At 39.6% G+C, this 19231-nt stretch overlaps 1 protein-coding gene across 4 annotated transcripts in view; it reads right to left on the reverse strand.

The window, feature by feature from the left end:
- The window catches only part of LOC150077326 (nitric oxide synthase-interacting protein), a 261026-nt gene that overhangs the window by 213673 nt on the left and 28122 nt on the right, over positions 1-19231 (reverse strand). For all 4 annotated transcript variants that reach the window (XM_090386806.1, XM_090386807.1, XM_090386804.1 and 1 more), the window contains one exon: positions 14107-14284. In XM_090386806.1, coding sequence (XP_090242932.1) covers positions 14107-14282 — 176 coding nt within the window. In that variant the 5' untranslated portion in view covers positions 14283-14284. The remainder of the gene's footprint in view (positions 1-14106; positions 14285-19231) is intronic.

Raw genomic sequence — 19231 nt, forward strand, 5'->3', positions numbered from 1 at the left:
TTAGCTACCCTAACACAACCCATGTGTTTACTTGAACCCCAATGACTCCCAGCAGTCTTTGAAATATTTTGCATCTTATTTTCCAAGCTGCTGCTCATTCCAAAAGAAGCAGTGCAAGAATCACTTTCACCTCTGCCAGTGGCTACCATTAATCTATTAGTCCTTTTATCCCCCCCAATCTAGCAGTTATCCGACCCACCTAACACTGGCTCAATAGCATCCGCAAACATTCTTGCACCCTTTCTATTTAAGTGTATCCCATCTCTGTAGAAGCAGTCTCTCCTGTTAACAAGTACAGACCAGGCTGATAAAAATTTTACCCCTTGCACAATCTTTCCAGGGCCGAATTGATCGACAGGGCTCTCATCATATACATGTAGCAGTGATCTGGTGTGCTTAAGTGGGATTTACTCAAAGAGGTAACAACCATCAGGTGTAAAGGGAAGGGTTTTGCTTTCGTAAAGGCAACTATGGAGGTCTGAGACAGTATTACAAATTCTATACAGTGGGACCAACTGATGATGTTACCAACAGGAAATTCAAAATGGGAAGCGTTCAAAGAATTAATCTTGGAAGCAGCTACCAGACTTTTCATACCAACTAAGAAATATTGTAAAAGGTTTAGGCCTAACTGGAGGTCAGATGAACTGATGAGACATGTGGCAGAAAAGGAAAATGCATGGGATACATATAAATTAATGAGTGACATGGAAGCATATGATAGATGTAAGCTGGTCTTTAAACAAGTCACAAAGGAAGTTAGGCAGGCAAAGGCAGATTACGAGAAATCTTTGGCAAAGGATGCAAAGAAAAACAGTAAAGAGTTCTTTACTTATGTAAACTCTAGAAGGAAGGGTATGAATCAGATTGGTCACTGGATATCGATGGTTCAACTGTTGATGATCCTGCTCAGGTAGCTAACGAACTAAATGAGTATTTTGCATCTACATTAACACATGGAGTTATTCAGGGTGAGGAATGCCAAAGGTGAATTAAAGTCTGACCATGATCTAGATGATTTTGTAATAACTGGGGAGGTACCCATGGACTGGAGATGTGCAAATGTGACCACAATTCACAAAGGAGGATCAAAGGTTAACACAAGTAATTATAGACCTGTGAGTTTAACTTCTGTTCCAGGAAAAGTAATGGAGGCACTGGTTAAAGAAGCACTGCAGAATCATCTAGACAAGACTTCAGTTATAGCTTGGACACAGCATGGTTTTGTTAAGGGGAAGTCTTGCCTGACCAATTTGATTGGATAATATGATGCAGTCACAAAAGAACTGGATGCAGGGAATAGATTTGATATCATATATTTGGATCTTAGAAAAGCTTTTGATACTTTTGCACATGGTAGACTGCTGCAAAAATAGGAGCAGTGTGGCATTAGAGGCAAATTGCTGTTATGGATAAAGGGATGGTTGAGTGGGAGATGACAGAGTGGTAATCAATGGACACTGCTCTTCATGGACTAATGTTATCAGTGGAGTCCCTCAGGGTTCAGTGTTGGGTCCATTGTTGTTTTCTGTATTTATTAATGATATTGATGATGGTATATCAAGCTTAATGTCCAAGAGTGCAGACGATATGAAGGTTGGCAGGGTTGTTAATGACAGTACGCTGCTACAACAGGATCTAGAAAAGTTGAGCAGATGGGCTGAAAGGAGGAAACTGAAGTTTAACATTGACAAATGTAAAGTTGTTATTTGGTTTTTAGGAGCATTAGCAACGAAGTCCATATTTCTCCGGGGATATGCGCTGGTCATTCTCTGACCTTGCCCCATTCTCTGTATTTGGTGGTCATTGGCTCGAACCCGGATCTAATCAAGAAGCGTGTGCTACTCACTGCTGCTGCTGCCCACCTGGCTACTGAGGCACCCCTTGACAAATGTCAAGTACTACATATGGGAAGCAGTAACCCCAGAGTAACGTATCAAATGTGTGGTACTACACTGACAAGGTATATTCGTGTCAAACGGCACCTGGGATTTCTTCCAACTCTACGTGTGTTTCGCTGTATCGAGGACAGTACACTGTCAAGCCAGAGACTTGAAAGTGTGTGGGCCGTGTGATATGTTGTGCCCATTGTTTGACCGGCTTATTGGCCATCAGGTCTCTACTGGGGCCTGACGTTTCCCATACCCTGCCACGTGGAGGCTAGCCGGGTGTATCCAGTATTACAACAAATTGCTCTGGCAAGTCCTGCCACCTAGTTTCCTGGGATTTCGGTGGGTAGGACCTTGAAAAAAAAAAAGAAAAGAAAAAAAAATTTAGGCATTTGACATTAGTGCTTAATGGGATTGCTGATTGGAAATCACTGGTTGGGGTTGAACGCTAAAGAAATGGGTTAAAGGCATAATAGGTCGGGCAAAATTTTGATGTTTTTAAATTTAGACCCGAGGCTATATGCTATATAAAAGGTAATAGTGTTTGTTGTCTTAGAGATTTAGACGTTGATTAGAATTTGGCTGCATTGTTAAGAGTGTACCTTGGTCAATTTAGTGAGAGAGAGAGGGGGGAGGCTGAAGACTGGGGGGGGGGGGAACAGATAGAAGAATAGGGATGATGGAGTAGGTATTTGGTGGTCTCCCTAAAGAGGTCAGTGGACACGAGCTCCACCAGGCGAAGTATGGGGGGGTAGGCAGGGAGGAGAGGAGACAGAGATCTGTCTCCCCCCCCTGCCTGGGGATGGGGTTTTAAAGGGAACCAGGTTAGAGTACCCAGTTCAAATCACCAATGGTGTGTTGGCAGCAAAGCCGCAGAATGTCTTCGTCAGTGTCATGTCCAAGCAATGTCGAATTCGGTATGAAGGTCAAGCTGCCCATCCCGCTCCAGGGGTGGGATATGTTAGCTGGCAGTGGGGAACCCACCATGCGAGGGGGTGGGAGAGACATTTATTTCATGCATAATCTGCATTCTCACTCTACTTGCATTTTTTTTTTTTTTTTGTTTTGCAGGCCAGGGGAGAATGCAGTGATAGTGTTTATGTGGTTAGTAAATGTTTGTTAGTACAGTATATGTAAAGTAATGTAAGTTAATTTTAACGTATTCTTTCGGCAAATTACATTTGCTCTTCTACTCATTCCCATTCACTCTCTTTCCCTCATGCTAGGTCACTCTTTCTTTCATCAAAACTGCCATTTATTCTCTTTTATTACAATTCCTGGTTCCCTCAGTGACCAGCCTATTCATTCTATCTTTCATTTTCATTCATTCATTGGCCATCAGGTCCTTCATTTTCATTCATCAGGTCCTTTCATTTTCATTCATTCATTGGCCATCATTCTTCTTTCATTCTACATTGGATCCCCTTGCTACTAGCTTACTGATATTTTTCAGTTAATCTGCTTCCCTGGCTGCCTGTACAACTCCCTCGCCTGCATGGTTACTTATTTGGTGTGGGGCCCTAGGTTCCTACACATGGCAGGGTAGTCCTGGGGAGTTTTGTTATATCAGGATTCTGTCAGGGTGAAGAATACTGCTGTCCTAACAGTTTGTAAGTCATCATCTGGGCGTGGTGGGAAACTTGGGCAATTTTACTATTGATTATTGTCTAATTGCTGGAGGGCTGAATTGCCATTCTTTGGATTGCTCTGCACATTTCGAATACTTTCTGTGTGAAAGATGTAAAATCTTTATAATTTCGTTCTTCTAGGATGAACAGATGTTCTTCTCTCCTGGGAAAAGGACCAATCTGTGCTATTAGCTCTGTTCTGGGGGATGTCATATATTATACATTCATATAGAATGTGTGCCCAGTTTTCACTTTTGCAACAGGTGCAGTTTGGGTCATCGGTCAGGCCTAAGGAGGTTAGTTTTGCTTTTAGGGAGCGTGACCTGTCAATATAAATGTTGTAAAAAGTCCAGGGGCATACCACTTGGGTGGCTCTGGGCTAACCATTGACACCCGTGGCAGAAACCGTTTGGTAACCAGACCTCTGGTTTCCTGCTCCTACTTTGTTTGCCATAGCTCATGGAGCTTTGTGGCTATTCTTTTTCTTTCATCATTGAAGGTGTTGGTTGTGTCAAGAGCTATCACCAGAAATTCTGTGGGTATGCCCTTTTTAAATCTATAATATAAGCCTCTTTTGGCTACTTCCAAGTAAAGTGGGAGAGTTCTGGCCAGCAACTGTAGTGCAGGTGTGCTTACTGTGCGACATGCTCTGGTAATAGTGAGTTGTATTGTCCTTTGTATTGATTCTAATTTATTCCTATTTCTTACTATGGCCGAGCAGATGAACCACGCACCGGCTCCATAGGTGATAACAGGTAGGAACATTGCACGGTATATGACTGCCAGGGTCTTTCTTTTGAGCCCCCACTCTGCTCAACTGATCCTGGCAATCATACCTGCATAATTTCTCACTTTCTTCGCCAAGTAGATCAAATGGGGGTAAAAAGTTAGTTTTGAATCAAAGAACACTCAAAGATAATTTAGTTCTGTTACCATTTTTATAGTGGTTGTGTTAATTTTGATTTGTGGACGTCTGCTTATGCCCAAATTGCCTTTTAGAAGTACAGCAAACCCCCGCTATTCGCGAGGGTTACGTTCCTGAGAAATGCCGCGAATACCGAAAACGCAAATACTGAGTTATGGCTCCCATAGTAATAAAGGGGTTCCGTTCCAAAGTATGAAATACTAGTCTAAAATTTTGTCTATGTATGTATTATATGTACCTTCATAATATGACTATGCACATAGATAGTACATAGTGAAATGCAAGCATATGGCATTGAAATGAAAATAAGAAACAATTTAATATTAAATGTAATATTTATTAGAAATTTCAAACAAATCTTAACTAGCCTTTGCTAGCTAAAAAACTTATTACGCCAGTGCTATCACCAGTTTCGCTAAAGTGTTGAAAAAGGAGTTTTGCTTTTTCACGAATGATGAGTGAACTTAACGGAATTTTATTTTGAGTTCGGTCTTCTATCCACAGATTTAAAGCTTTTTCCATTTTTTCTAATTTAACATCACGAGTTACAGAGCAAATTTTTGAAGCAATTAACGCGTTTTCACGGACACTACAGCAGATTTTTTCTTCCGATTTCTTGATTGATCGTACCGTTGACTCACTGATTTTATAATGTTTTGCCACTGAGGAGACATTTTCACCATTAGAAATTTTATCTAATAACTCAATTTTATTCGCTAATGTCATCACCTTTGATCTTTTCACATTTCCCTTGTTATTCGTAGCCATATTTTTGTATGGGTTAGAAAGAACTTGTCCACAATAAAGTCGCTTTCTTCCATTAACACACTCGAAAAAGTCTGTTTTACACTGCAAAACGGTAGATTTATCACTTTTATAAGCATTATCAATTTATAAATTGATAAATTTATTCAGTTTATAAGCATATAAATTAAAAGCAAACGACGAAACGTTCCATAACAAGCGCATAACACATACTGAACAAGGATTAGCGAGAAACATCCATGCTCACAATTTTGTCACCCCTCTCCCCCCACCCACTGAGCGCTGTTTTGACTGGGAAAGATGATTTTAGCCACGCCCATGTTTTTTATGGCAGAAAATGTTCACAGCGCTTTAAAATTCACATTTTTTTAGGTTTCATTTTATATTAAATCAGCAACTGCAAATACACGAAACCGCGAAACAGATACCACAAATAGCGGGGCTTTACTGTATTTGTTTGGTTTTTTCAGGCAATATTTTGAGCATGTGCATTGTGCCCACTCCTGCAACTGCAAGAGGGCGGCATTTGCTCTTTGCTCCAAAACCACTCAGGAGTTACCTTTTACAAGGAAAATCATGTCATCTGCAAAGGCCAGTCTTTCCACGGGGCCCAGATCCAAGGCCAGAAATTTGGCCAGAACAATGTTCCAAAAGAAATGGCCAAGGATTGAACCCTGCAGGCAGCCTTTATTCACAGGGCATGTTAATTCCTGGAACCTTGTGCGTATTGAGACACTTCTGTTGTAAGGTAGCCGTTTATTACCTTATAGAGGTTTTGTGGGGCATTTGCCTGGTGAAGTCTCCTAAGGACACTAGACCACCAGAGTGAGTCAAATGCCCCAGCGAAGTCAATGGAGATTGCCAGCATATATTTCTCCTCTGTGTTTTTAACTGTTGTCAGTAGGTGGTGCATGGCATCCTCCGTGGAATTGCCCTGCTTAAAACTGTACTAATTGTTGGAATGCAAACCTGCTTCTGTGTAATACTGAGCTAATCTGCTATATATTAGTCTTTCATATATTTTCCCTAGTACAGGGAGTATAGGGCTGCTGGTCTATATGATTTGGGATCAGTAGGGAGTTTTTCAGGGTTTTTGTGAATTAATCTTAACACAGCTTGTTTCCATATTTTTGGGAATATACCTTCTGTCATACAGTTATTATATAGTGCTATTAATTTATCTGGTGCTATTTCTGCTAATTTTTTGATAATCTCAACCTCTAAGAGGTCAAAACCTGGGCATTTATTGTTTTTGGTTTTAGATAGTGCGATTTCTAAGTCTTGTATGGTGAACAGAGGTTCAATATTGGCATTGTCATAATCAGTGTTTTCTTTTATAATGTTTAGCTGGGTGGGGGAATGATTCCCAGTTTCAGTCTGAATGATACTGTCTAAGATGTTATTTACAGAATCCACACAACACAGGTTTGGGGTTCCATCTGGTTTGACAGTAGTTTCTAAGACATCTCCTCTTGGCAGCTTATCGGTTACTATTCTGTAGACAACTCCCCAGGGGTTATTGTTTCCAGTAGTTAGCATTAGCATAGGCATTTGATGCAAGAAAGCAAGCTTATGCAGCATCAGCCAAAAAAAAAAAAAAAAAAAACCCACTTCCACTTCACCCCTCTGTTCGTTCAAAATACCTGTCCAGCTGAGCCTTAAACTTATTTAGGCTATCAACCTCCACTACAAGGGATGGAAGTCTGTTCCACCAACCAACCACCCGCTGGCTAAAGGCAAATTTCCGCACGTCTATCCTACATCCGTCCTTCCTCAATTTGAATTTATGCCCTCTCAGGTGATTATTCTGAGCAAGAGGAAGAATCCCATCAGCATTGAGCAAGCTCAAACCATTCAAGGCTTTATACACCTCTATCAGATCACCTCGCTGGTGCCTAGTCTCCAGACACCGTAATTTCCAAAACTTAAGCCTTTCTTCGTAAGAGCACCCCTTTGTTCCATTCACTAATTTTGTTGCCCTTCTCTGTACTCGTTCCAGCAGCTCTACATCCTTCTTGAAATGAGGCCTCTAGACCTGTATACAGTACTCTAGGTGTGGCCTGACCATTGCCTTATACAAGGGAATAATCACCTCCTTATCCCTGCTGGAAAAATTCCTGTATATCATTGACAATACTCCATGAGCTACTCTTGCAGCCCGTCTGCACTGCTCAGAGAACTTCATATCTGCCTGCACAACCACCCCCAAGTCCCTTTCATTCTCTACCACTGTCAGTGTAGTACCACAGAGTTGATACGTTGCTCTGGGGTTGCTGTTTCCCATGTGTAGTACTTTACACTTGTCAATGTTAAACTTCATTTGCCACCTCTCAGCCCATCTGCTCAACCTTTCCAGATCCTGTTGCAGCAGCATAGTGTCAGTAGTGTCCTTGACAACCCTGCCAACCTTTGTATCGTCTGCAAACTTGGACATTAAGCTTGATATACCATCATCAATATCATTTATAAATACAGAAAACAATAATGGACCCAACACTGAGGGACTCCACTAATAACATTAGTCCACGATGAGCAGTGTCCATTGATTACCACTCTCTGTCTTCTCCCCCTCAACCACCCCTTTATCCATAGCAGCAATTTGCCTCCAATGTCACACTGCTCCAATTTGTGTAGCAGTCTTCCATGTGCAACAGTATCAAAAGCCTTTCTACGATCCAAGTATATAATATCAAAGCTATTCCCTGCATCCAGTTCTTTTGTGACTGCATCATAGTATCCAATCAAATTGGTCAGGCAAGACTTCCCCTTAACAAAACCATGCTGTGTCCGAGCTATAACTGAAGTCTTGTCTAAATGATCCTGCAGTGCTTCTTTAACCAGTGCCTCCATTAATTTTCCTGGAACAGAAGTTAAGCTCACAGGTCTATAATTACTTGTCTCAGCTTTTGATCCTCCTTTGTGAATTGGGGTCACATTTGCACATTTCCAGTCTATGGGTACCTCCCCTGAGTCCAAGGAAGCTCTCATAATTATGGCTCATAAACTTGGAGTTCCCACCAAGTGCCTCCAGCATTCCCTTTTCTTGTCTCTTATGAGGACTGTATACTGATTCCTGAGAGTTCTATAAGAATCCCTCAGTGCATCCACCTCATTTTGTTGCCAAGACATTATGGCTCTTTGAAAATATCTCTTTGCCTGGTGTACCCTACTTCTGAGTATAGTCAGTTTGGGGCACCACCAGGGAACTGTCTGCTTCCTCGGTTTTTTCCGTGGGATAGACAGGGTTGCCGTTTTTGTTAAAATGTTTGTCATAGTCAGTGTTTGCTCGTCCGGGCTACAGTTGTCTGATCTAGACCACTCATTTTCCTGTTTTTGCAGCTTAGCTGCTGTATGTTCTGCAAAAATCTGACAGTTTGCCATTTTATGGTTATACATTTTGATGTCCAACAGGGAGTGTTGGGTTGTTTGTAATTGTCTGTTTAGTTTGAAGGTTGTTTGTTTGTTATTTGGTTTTTAGGAGCATTAGCAACTAAGGCCATATTGCTCCGGGATATGCGGTGGTCATTCCCTGACCTTTCCGCATCCTCCGTATTTGGTGGTGACAGGCTCGAACCCCGGTCTAATCAAGAAGCATGTGCTAGGCACTGCTGCTCCTTCCCACCTGGCTACGGAGGCGCCATTAGTTTGAAGGAAATGGCTCTGTGAGCTGATGTGGTGCAGGCTGGCTGAACACACCAGTCTGTGATTTTATAAGCTATTGAATTGGTGGCAAGAGTAACATCAATGTCACTCTCCCACATGGTACTGCTAAAAGTTGGGAGGTTATTTGGTTGGTTTAGCACTTGAAAGGGTGAGGTGGCTATATAGTCTGAAAGTATCTGGCCATTGTGTGTGCCTGCTCTGTCTTCCGTATGGCTATGCCATATGGCTGACCGGCAGTTGACATCAGCACACACTGATATTTGCAGTAGGTAGCAAGTTTCTGACTACTTGTAGGTATTCAATGGTTGGGTTTATATCTTCCCCTGGTCTGGAATATAGTGAAATAATCACTGGTGATATGGGCACACCCTCCCACTGGGGAGCAGAGGTGACCCACCTTTGTGACTGTAAGGTCAGTATTTTTAACTACTATTGCTGTAGAAGGGACACCTGAGGTGTATTCTATTATTTTAGAGCCTGTATCCTTGAACCCTATCCATACGTGTGTAGGGCTCTTGGAGTACCAAGATATCTATATTATTTTCTTCCAATTTGAGTTTGATCTTATCTACAATGGTTCTTGCTCTTTGACCATTCAACTGGACAAGATTTAGAGCTCTAGTCACATTTATGTTTTCAGTCTGGCCCATAGTTGGTCCTAGATTGTATAAATTTTACCGTTTTTTTTTTTTATAAGAGGGGCATTTATCATCCCTGATACTATGTGCATAGTCAGTCAGCCGTGCTGCTTTACAGGTAGCACATTTTGGTTGCTGATTTTTATTTTGGCAGTTCTTGTAATCATGGCCAGACTGCACAGTGGCCACAGACAAGGGAATTCTGTCTGCAGTCTCTGGCAGTATGGCCATATTTATGACAGTTAAAGCACTGCTGTACAGGAAAGAATTCCCTGAATTTATGGCTGGTCCAGCCAGCATAGACTCTTTGCTGTCCTTGTAGGTTTTTCCAAATTCTGGGTGACACTTCCACAATGACGCTGAATTGCCCATTTCTTTTGTTTTTTGTCCCTCTTTTTAGAAGAAATTCTTTGGCAAACTCATCCAGTTCCATTATATTGATAAAGTTTTTGTTGTAGAAATCCAACATAAGATCTCTTTCCAGAGTTGTCTCAGGGATGTCAAATATAATAATGTTGAGGTTTCTGCCCCTTGGCTTTTCTGTTTGCAGTCCCAGTTTTACTACCTCTGGGTTGGTTTCAATCTTTTTAACATCCTCCTTATTTGTTACTTCAATTAAAACTCCATTCTCTTTTATTTTTCTCATGTTATTCACCTTTATTTCTTTCAAATGAGGTTTTAATTTTGTCATGACAGTATCTCTGACTGCCTTTGCACTGGATTTGTATGTAGTCAGGCTTAGCCTTTATAATGATTATGTTTGTTTCTTTTGCCTTTAGTATTTCCTTAGTCTTATTGTTGGTTTGTTTAGTTTGTGATGAATCTGCTTTGGTGGCCCTTGCTACTTGGGCATAAGTCAACGTATTTATTTCTTTATAATTATTCTTCTCTTCAGTCACCGTTTCTACTTTTGCTTTCAATACTTTGTTTTCTGTATTAAGTTCAACCACTCTATGTTCCAAAACAGACCAGCAGTTCACTATCTGCAATCTTGTTGCAGATGTAATCCTATTTGTCTGTTTATAAACAAATTCTTCTAGGAACAGTTTTATTTCTTTAATTTGTCTTAGGGATCCTCTATTTGATTTATAAGCTGAAATTTCTCTCCTCCTCTGTTTTTGTCACCTGTGGTTCTAAATTACCATTCTCCTTTTGATCTGTATTTTCTACCTGGTTTTTGCATTTTCTAGCCTGTTTTACACTAAGGTGGTATGATTCTAAGTCTTCATTTGTGATTTCTTCATTGTTTAGTGCCTCTATCCCACAATCAGGCAGGTCCTTCAAGTTAGGATCGCGATCGATATTTTTTGATTTTTCTGTTTTTTCCTGTGAGTTTGGTCTTTGCCAGTCATTCTGCTGTTATTATAACATTTCTTATATCCAGGGGGGATAATTTAAGGTATATTTTATCATCGTGGGCCTATTAAAACCCAAGATGCAACGTTTTACAGTTTTGACGGGAAAACAGTCACACACAAAGAAAGGTACTCTTATACGCAAGAATATGTTTAATCTAAGTGAAATTTACATTTCCCCTCACAAATAACATGTATCCAACTAATTTGATTGACAATTTTATCCCAATTTTTGGAATTTTGAGCCATTGCAGTATCGAAATCGGCAACAGTAGGATTGCTAGCACTGTAACAATTGTACTGTGCGTAAACGCATTCAAAAAGCAAACAATGGCTAAAAACTATAACTAACAAGCTTGCCTGAATAATACTAGTTGTTTTCATCTGTACACAACATGTAGAATCCAAGTTTTATGGTTTTTGAAGTCAGAAAATCCAAGAAATCCTCTCTGCCACCATCGGTTACTATCTGCCGTTTACATCAAGTGGAGCTTCTTAGAGATGCGTTCGTTCAATCACGCGATCACAGCGCCACACTCGGTACTACACTGACAGTGGTAGAGAATGAAAAGGACCTGGGAGTAATTGTGCAGGCAGATATGAAGTTTTCTGAGCAGTGCAGATGGTCTGCAAGAGTAGCTCATGGTGTCTTGTCAATGATATATACAGGAATTTTTCTAGCAGGGATAAGGAGGTGATTATCCCCTTGTATAAGACAATGGTTATTCATTCATTCAAGATACTGTTTACACACTCACCACCCAAGTCGAAGCTTATATGTGGTTTAGAACTTAACTTTTTTAAATTCATGCAGTATAATAAAATTGTGTGCCCTCATAGATACTTTACAAAACTGACAATAAGTGCTCAGTTAAACTTTTGGGAAATACTTTAACTTTTTGCTACAGCAGTTAATAAATTGACACACACACACAGAGAGAGAGAGAGAGAGAGAGAGAGAGAGAGAGAGAGAGAGAGAGAGAGAGAGAGAGAGAGAGAGAGAGAGAGAGAGAGAGAGTGTGTGTGTGTGTGTGTGTGTGTGTGTGTGTGTGTGTGTGTGTGTGTGTGTGTGTGTGTGTGTGTGTGTCAAAAGTAGAAGGGAATCACCAAGAAAGAGAAAAATGATGATATCCAGCTCTGGACCCTGGGTGTGCCAAGCCCATACTCACCAGACTTCAAAAAAATTAACTATGATATAGATCAAAACTGAAAACAATATTGATGTTAATAACAATTACAATGACATAATTGTTAATACAGGTAGTTCCCGCTTTACAAGTTCCTGGGTTTACGAGTTCCCCTCCCCAAGTATCAAGTATCAACAAAATCGAAAATATGAACATTAATTGCAAAAAATGAATGTAAACATTCATAAATATTGCATTTCAAACCACGCATGTGGCTATACAATACAGTGTACCCCCACTTTACAATATTAATCCGTTCCAGAGACACCATCGCATCGTGACAATATCGTAATGTGAACCCAATAACACAGTTTTTGGTAATTCGTTCCACGACCTCAGAAGTTCAGATTTTCGCTATAAAAAAAAAAAAGTAAAGTGCAGCCATTATCAACTTTATCACTGTAGGATGGAAGCCTCCTCAACAATTTATGCTGAGGGAAATGGACCATAATCTGCCACGCTGGTCCAGTGCGGGTTGGCAGATCGACCGTATTCAGGAGTCAGGGGCTTGAACCCCGGTCTACTCAAAGAGCGTGTGCTACTGCACTCCCGTTCCTCCCCACTCAGCTACGGAGGCCGGTATATATCTCTCTAAAAGGTCGTTTTTATAGTGTAAATTGTATTAGTTACCAATTCAAATCATTAAAATGCACTACACTTTCATCATTATCATATGTTCTATTATAAGAACCAATTTTCAACGGCTTTGTGATATTTTTCAAAAGCACATTTCACAACCATAAAACAATAAAAACAATTTGCACTTTCTTGTTTATTGGGCTTTTCTGTTAGTGCAATCAATTATAAATGGGTAGTAAACTCGATGTTATTGCATTTGCAAAAATACTGGAATTGTGTGGTTGGAATTGTAGCTGGAATTGTGTGGTTTTTTCCGTTATTATGGTGGAATGCGTTTTCCCTTTACTGAAATCTTCAATCATATAAAAAACAAATAAATTTTCGGAATCTTCTCTTCATTCCTTTTTTTTTTTAAGCTTCGTAAACTTATTATTCAGTGCTAATCATGTTAGTTGAAATTTGTGCATTTCGTTAAAAAATGCTTATGTATGCTATTGAAATTTAAAAAGAAATAAATGCCTCTTGAAGCATTTCTGAAGAAGAAGACAACTCCTTGTGCAACAAATCAACGAGTGCCGAGAAAAATAATGAGTAATCAAGAAGTGCGCATTTAGTTGATGATGGTGAAGAATAAACATTCTTTAACATTTGTAAGTCATAAATAATTTCTCTATTATTATAATTTGATTGATTTTACAGCCTACATTTTCATTTCTTGGATAAATCAATCATTGTTTAAACAAACTAATTAGCTAACTAATTTCACTGTTGATAACGTGACCCCTATTTTTAACAATAGGTCTGTGAGAACTAAATTCCCGTTTTAAGATTTCGCTTTATGAGGGCACGCTAGGAACAAATTAACTCAAAGTCGGGAACTACCTGAACTTGTATTTAAATGAAATTTGTAGGTTCAACAGCGCACTTACTAAAAAGTTAGCTGTTAAAGTGTCATTTTCAAAAAACAATAAGAACATGGAGAAGGATGAGGTTGCACCTCATCCTTCTCCATGTTTTACAATATCAAATACTAAACTGTTCTTTTCTCACATTTCAAATTATTATTATTAGCTATAGGGTGCAAGGAAGCTCGAGGCTTATGCTGCACCAGCAAAAAAAAAAAATTCTCAGGACCCTAGGTGTGCCAAGCCCATACTCACCAGATGTGAACCCCGGGGGTTATTAAAGCCTATACTCATTAGTCATTGACCAGTCAGACTAGTCACTGACTAGTCTGACTAACACTGACTAGTCAGAGCCTTCTGTTTCTTTCTTTTCTTGAAACAAATTGTATAATATTCATGAAATAGTAAATTTTTTTACTTTCCAACTTCATAAATCTTAAATTTTATAAACTTTTCTTAAATATCATTATAAACCACTTACAAACAGAAACTGAACCAATATAAGAAAAAAGGTCTAATATTAGTTAAAAATATAAACAGGGCAGGTATACACACTATATATTTACACTTACGTAATAACAGGATTACGACAGGGCTGCAAAGTTAAACAGCAGCAATCAAAATCTTTTATGGAATCCTTGCCAAGTCGACCTTCATGAGTACCGTATCCACAAGATTTAGTATCTTTATTCTTTTCATGATAAGTATACACAGCTCCAGCTGTGCAATTTTTTGCATGTCTTGTCATCACTATTTATAAGTATACAAAGAAATGAATATAAATAATTCAATTTGAAGATCCAAGAGAAAAACGGCAATTCAGATTTCCACAATTATACATATAAAATCATAGAAAATAGTGATAAAATAATGTTGAAAGAGAAATTTTTTTTAAACTTTTCCAGAAATTAAGAAAACAGGCTAATCAATATTTCTGCAGCTACAGGATTAAATCCATGTTGATTATGGTGATCAGCATACCTGAGCAAATCATGCAAGAAAGCAAGCTTATGAATCATCAGCCAAAAAAAATTCCTACATCACCAGGCCACGACCTCCAATAATTGTCTATTTTTCTTTCACTTTATTCAAACTACCTACTTCCACAACAAGAGATGGACGTTTGTAGCAACAATCAACCACACGCTGCATGATGGCAACTCCACCCACCTATCCTCCAACCATCCATCCTAAATTTGAATCTATGCATCCTAAAATGTGTACTCTGAGCAAGAGAAAAAATGCCAACAGCACTGAATTTGATCAATGCATTCAAAAAATTTGAAACACCTTAATCAGATCTCCTCACAGGTTCCCAGTTTTCAGACAGTGAAATTTGCAGAACTGAAGCCTTTCTTGGTAAGGCCAACCTTTCCTCTGCAGATTTCAGTGTCTGGAAACTGGGAACCTGCAAATTATACAAAATTTTAATACCATAACAATATGTACATAAAGACATTGTAATATATAGGATATTATGTTAGTATTAGTGAAGAGTAGTGAATAACTAATAAATATACATATTGTTATTTTATATTGTACTTTTTAAGTAGCCTTATAGTTTTAGTTACACTGGTTATTTTTATTTTTAATTTAGATAGAATTTTTGTATGTTACTACTTAATATACGTAAAGCTGAAGATTTAGAAGAAGCCCAGTTGGCCTGCCTCCCTAAAATCAACTCATGCACACCTTCTCGATGGTAAGTCCTGTTATGCCACTTAGGTGACAACAAATGTGTAGAGTGGTTCTCTTCAAGACGCCTGGTCAGCGTGAAGAGGAAAAGACCAAACCCTTCAAAGATTCTTTTCGCCTCAAAGGAATCGCCTCTCATTGATCTTCTCTGGCTTAAAATCTCTCTACCTCATTGTGTCAAATTTATCTGTTGTCTCTACCATTCTCCCAACTCCACTAATCACTTGGAGCTCTTGGACTTCCTCTCTTTGCAACTTGACTTTCTCCTGTCCAACTTTCCTAACAGTGAAGTTATTTTCCTTGGTGATTTTAATGTTCACAACTCCAGCTGGCGTCCGTTTTCCAGTCACACCGACCCAGCTGGTTGGGATGCTGAGGCTTTTGCAATTGCTAATGACCTTGCACAGATTGTTTTATTAACCTACAAGAATACCGGACAATCCTAATCATACAGCCAACACGGTTGATCTTTTTCTCACAAACAATCATTCTAAGTACACGGTCGAAGTGAGAGGTCCTTTAGGCACTTCAGATCACAACTTGGTGATTGTCTCTTCTCCAATGGAACCTTTATCTCATGGCTATTCCCAACCTCGTGTTGTTTGGCATTAAAAGAATGCAAAATGGGATGACCTGCGAGATTTCTTTTCTTCTTTTCCTTGGTTGGATTACTGTTTCAAAACTTCTGATGTCAATGTTTGCTCAGATCGGGTCAGTGAAATTATTCTTGCAGGAATGGAATCCTTTATCCCACACTCCACTTTAAAATTTCATCCTTTATCTAAACCTTGGTTTTCCAATAAATGTGCTAAGGCTGTTCAAGAGAAGAATGTTGCATTTCTAATTCTTCAGTTTCATTTTCTGCCTACACCAAAGCTCACAACAATTGTAAAGCAGTTATTAATCAGTCCAAACTAGAATTTGAACAGGCTAAGAATAGAGAACTTGCTTCTTGCCCTAATGGTAGCCGAGCATTCTGGTCTCTTGCCAAAGCTAATGGCTGTAACTTTTGCCTATCTCTGCTCCTACCTCTGTCCAAACCAGATGGTTCTGTTGTCACTTCAACCAAGGATAAAGCTGACCTACTTGCAACGCATTTATCTTCCAACTCATGTATTAATGATTTTGGTAAAACACCTCCCACCATTCCCAACATGCTCCATTCAATGCCTCCTGTGGTCTTCCGCCAAAAGGATGTCAGAAGGATTTTGACAAATCTTGATGATAAGAAAGCTCCAGGTCCCAATGGTATTTCTCCACTTGTTCTCAAAACCTATGCTCCTGAATTCACTCCTATTTTTGCCGCTTTTTTCATTTTCTTATTCGAAAGGTGTTTTTCCTTCTGCTTGGAAATTTGCTCATATCCAGTCAGTTCCTAAAAGAGGTGACAAATCCCTCCCATCCAATTATCGTCCCATTGTAATTACTTCTACTCTTTCTAAAGTAATGGAGAAATCAATTAACTGCCAACTCTTAAACTACCTAGAAACCTTCCATCTGATCAACGATCGCCGGTATGGATTCCGTCAGTGTTGATCCACTGGTGATATTCTGGCTTACGTTACCCATTTATGGACTAATTCAATGGAAAGGTTCGGTGAAACACAAGTAGTCGCTCTTGACATCTTAAAGGCTTCCATCTCATGGTTTTCCAACTGTTTTTTGTAATTAGTTATCCAGTTTTCTCTCTGATCGCTCACTGAGGGTGATGGTAGATGGCTCTCTTTCTTCCAACTTCTCCACTAATGCTGGTGTCCCCCATGGTTCAGTTCTTTCCCCCACTATTTTCCTCTTGTATATTAATGACCTTCTTCCATTGACTGGAAATCCTATCCATAGTTTTGCCGATGATAGCACATTGCATTCCACTTTCCATTTTGAGAAACCTTGCTCTGCTCAATCAGCTTCAACTTCTCTAAAATCTGCTACCAATTCCTTAAACGCCGATCTTCAGGTAATTCTCCAGTGGGGGCAAAGACAACTTAGTTGATTTCAACCCTTCTAAAACTCAGTCTTGTCTTATATCTCGCAAAAAGGATTCTTCTGCTCCTATGCTTATCTTTGGTGACACTCCAATTTCTAGGCAAAATGATATATCTCTTTTGGGGATTACCCTAACTTCTAATCTCTCTCTCTCTCTCTCTCTTGGCACAAGCACAGTACAAATATTGCTTCCTCTGCATCCAAAAAAAACTTGGTTTTCTCTTTCGATCTCGGAGTTACTTTTCTTCCAAACAGCTGCTCCCTCTGTATAAATCGCAAATCTGCCCTAACATGGAATATTGTTCCCACATCTGGGGTGGTACCCCCCCCAAAACCTCTCTCAGGCTTCTTGATTCCATTCAGAAGAGGGCAGTTAAGTTGATTAATGATTCATCTCTAACAGAGTCTCTCCACTTGCTGTCTCATAGACGTACTGTTTCTGCTGCATGCCTCTTCTACAGATACTTCCATGGGCACTGTTCTTCTGAATTGGCTTCTATAATTCCTGCTCTCTCTTTTAAAACAGTCCAAACATGTGCTACCACCAGCCAACATCCATTCACTGTCCAACTTCAAACTCACAAAACCAACTTTTCATCTTCCTTGTTTGTTTATTCATTCAACTGCCGTTTTCTGGAACAGCCTTCCTTCATACGTATTTCCTGAAAATTACAGTCTACAGAAGTTCAAGTCCAATGCCAACAAATATCTTCTTTCATCTTCTCAACCTCCAACCCAAGTACAGTACTAAGTACTATAGGTTCTAATACCTCTCATGTTTGGGGTTACATAAAAAAAAAAACCATTATGCCTGATATACTTTCATCATAGGAATCACCAGCGGAATTACTTAACAAGTACAGGTCACTGTTGAAAAAAAAGCCGTGAAGTAGGGTTGAATTTGAAAGTGTCTGCAATTCTGCCCAGACACGATAGGAGGGAGTATATGATGAGAGCCTTGTCGATCAATTCGGCCCTGGAAAGATTGTGCAAGGCTCAAGGGGTAGAATTTTTTTCAGCCTGGAATGTACTTGTTAACAGGAGAGATTGCTTCTACAGGGATGGGATACACTTAAATAGAAAGGGTGCAAGAATATTTACTGATGCTATCGAGGCAGTGTTAGGTAGGTCGGAAAACTGCTAGCTTGGGGGGAGACAAAGACTAATGGATTAACAGTAGCCACTGGCAGAGGTGAAAGAGATTCTTGCACTGCTTCTATCGGAATAAGCAGAAGCCTGAAAAACAAGAGGCAGGATATTTCAGAGACTGCTGGAAGTCATTGCGGTACAAGTAAACACATGGGTTGTGTTAGGGTAGCTAAGAATAGAAACAGGTGCATGTATACTTGCATGTACACCAATGCTAGGAGTTTAATAAATAAATTTGATGAATTTGAGGTATTGCTCAAAACATCAAAGGCAGATATTGTTGGGATATCAGAGACGTGGTGTCACACAGATATAAGGAATGCAGAACTGGAATTTGGGGAGTACAATGTGTATAAAAAGGATAGACAAGACAGGAGGGGTTATGCTATTAGTTAAAAAACACATAAAATCCAAGGAAGTGAAGCCAGTCGACATTGATGGACAGGGCAGTGTCGAGTCAGTTTGGTGTGACATAAGCATAGGTAAATCAAAATTGAGAGTAGGAGTGTGCTATAAGCCTAATGACTCTGTTGAGTATAATAAGATACTGTACAGGAAAATAGAATGGGCCAGTAAATCAGAGAGTCTTATAATGGGGGATTTTAATTTCCCAGATATTGACTGGAATTTGTGGGTTGGTCACTCACACACTAGCAAGGCTTTTGTGGATTTATTGGATGATTGTTTTCTACACCAGCATGTTCGGGAGGCAACTAGAGGGAGTAATACTCTTGATCTGATTATCAGTAGTGATTCTTCATGCATTAGGAATCTGCAGATAAAGGAACCACTGGGTGGCAGTGATCACAGTGTGCTGAAGTGGGATTTACTCAAGGAGGTAACTACCATCAGAGGTAAAGGGAAGGGTTT

Source organism: Mastigoproctus giganteus, chromosome 12, assembly GCF_048544385.1.
Source record: "Mastigoproctus giganteus isolate SK-2022 chromosome 12, ASM4854438v1, whole genome shotgun sequence".
Lineage (NCBI taxonomy): Eukaryota > Metazoa > Arthropoda > Arachnida > Uropygi > Thelyphonidae > Mastigoproctus > Mastigoproctus giganteus.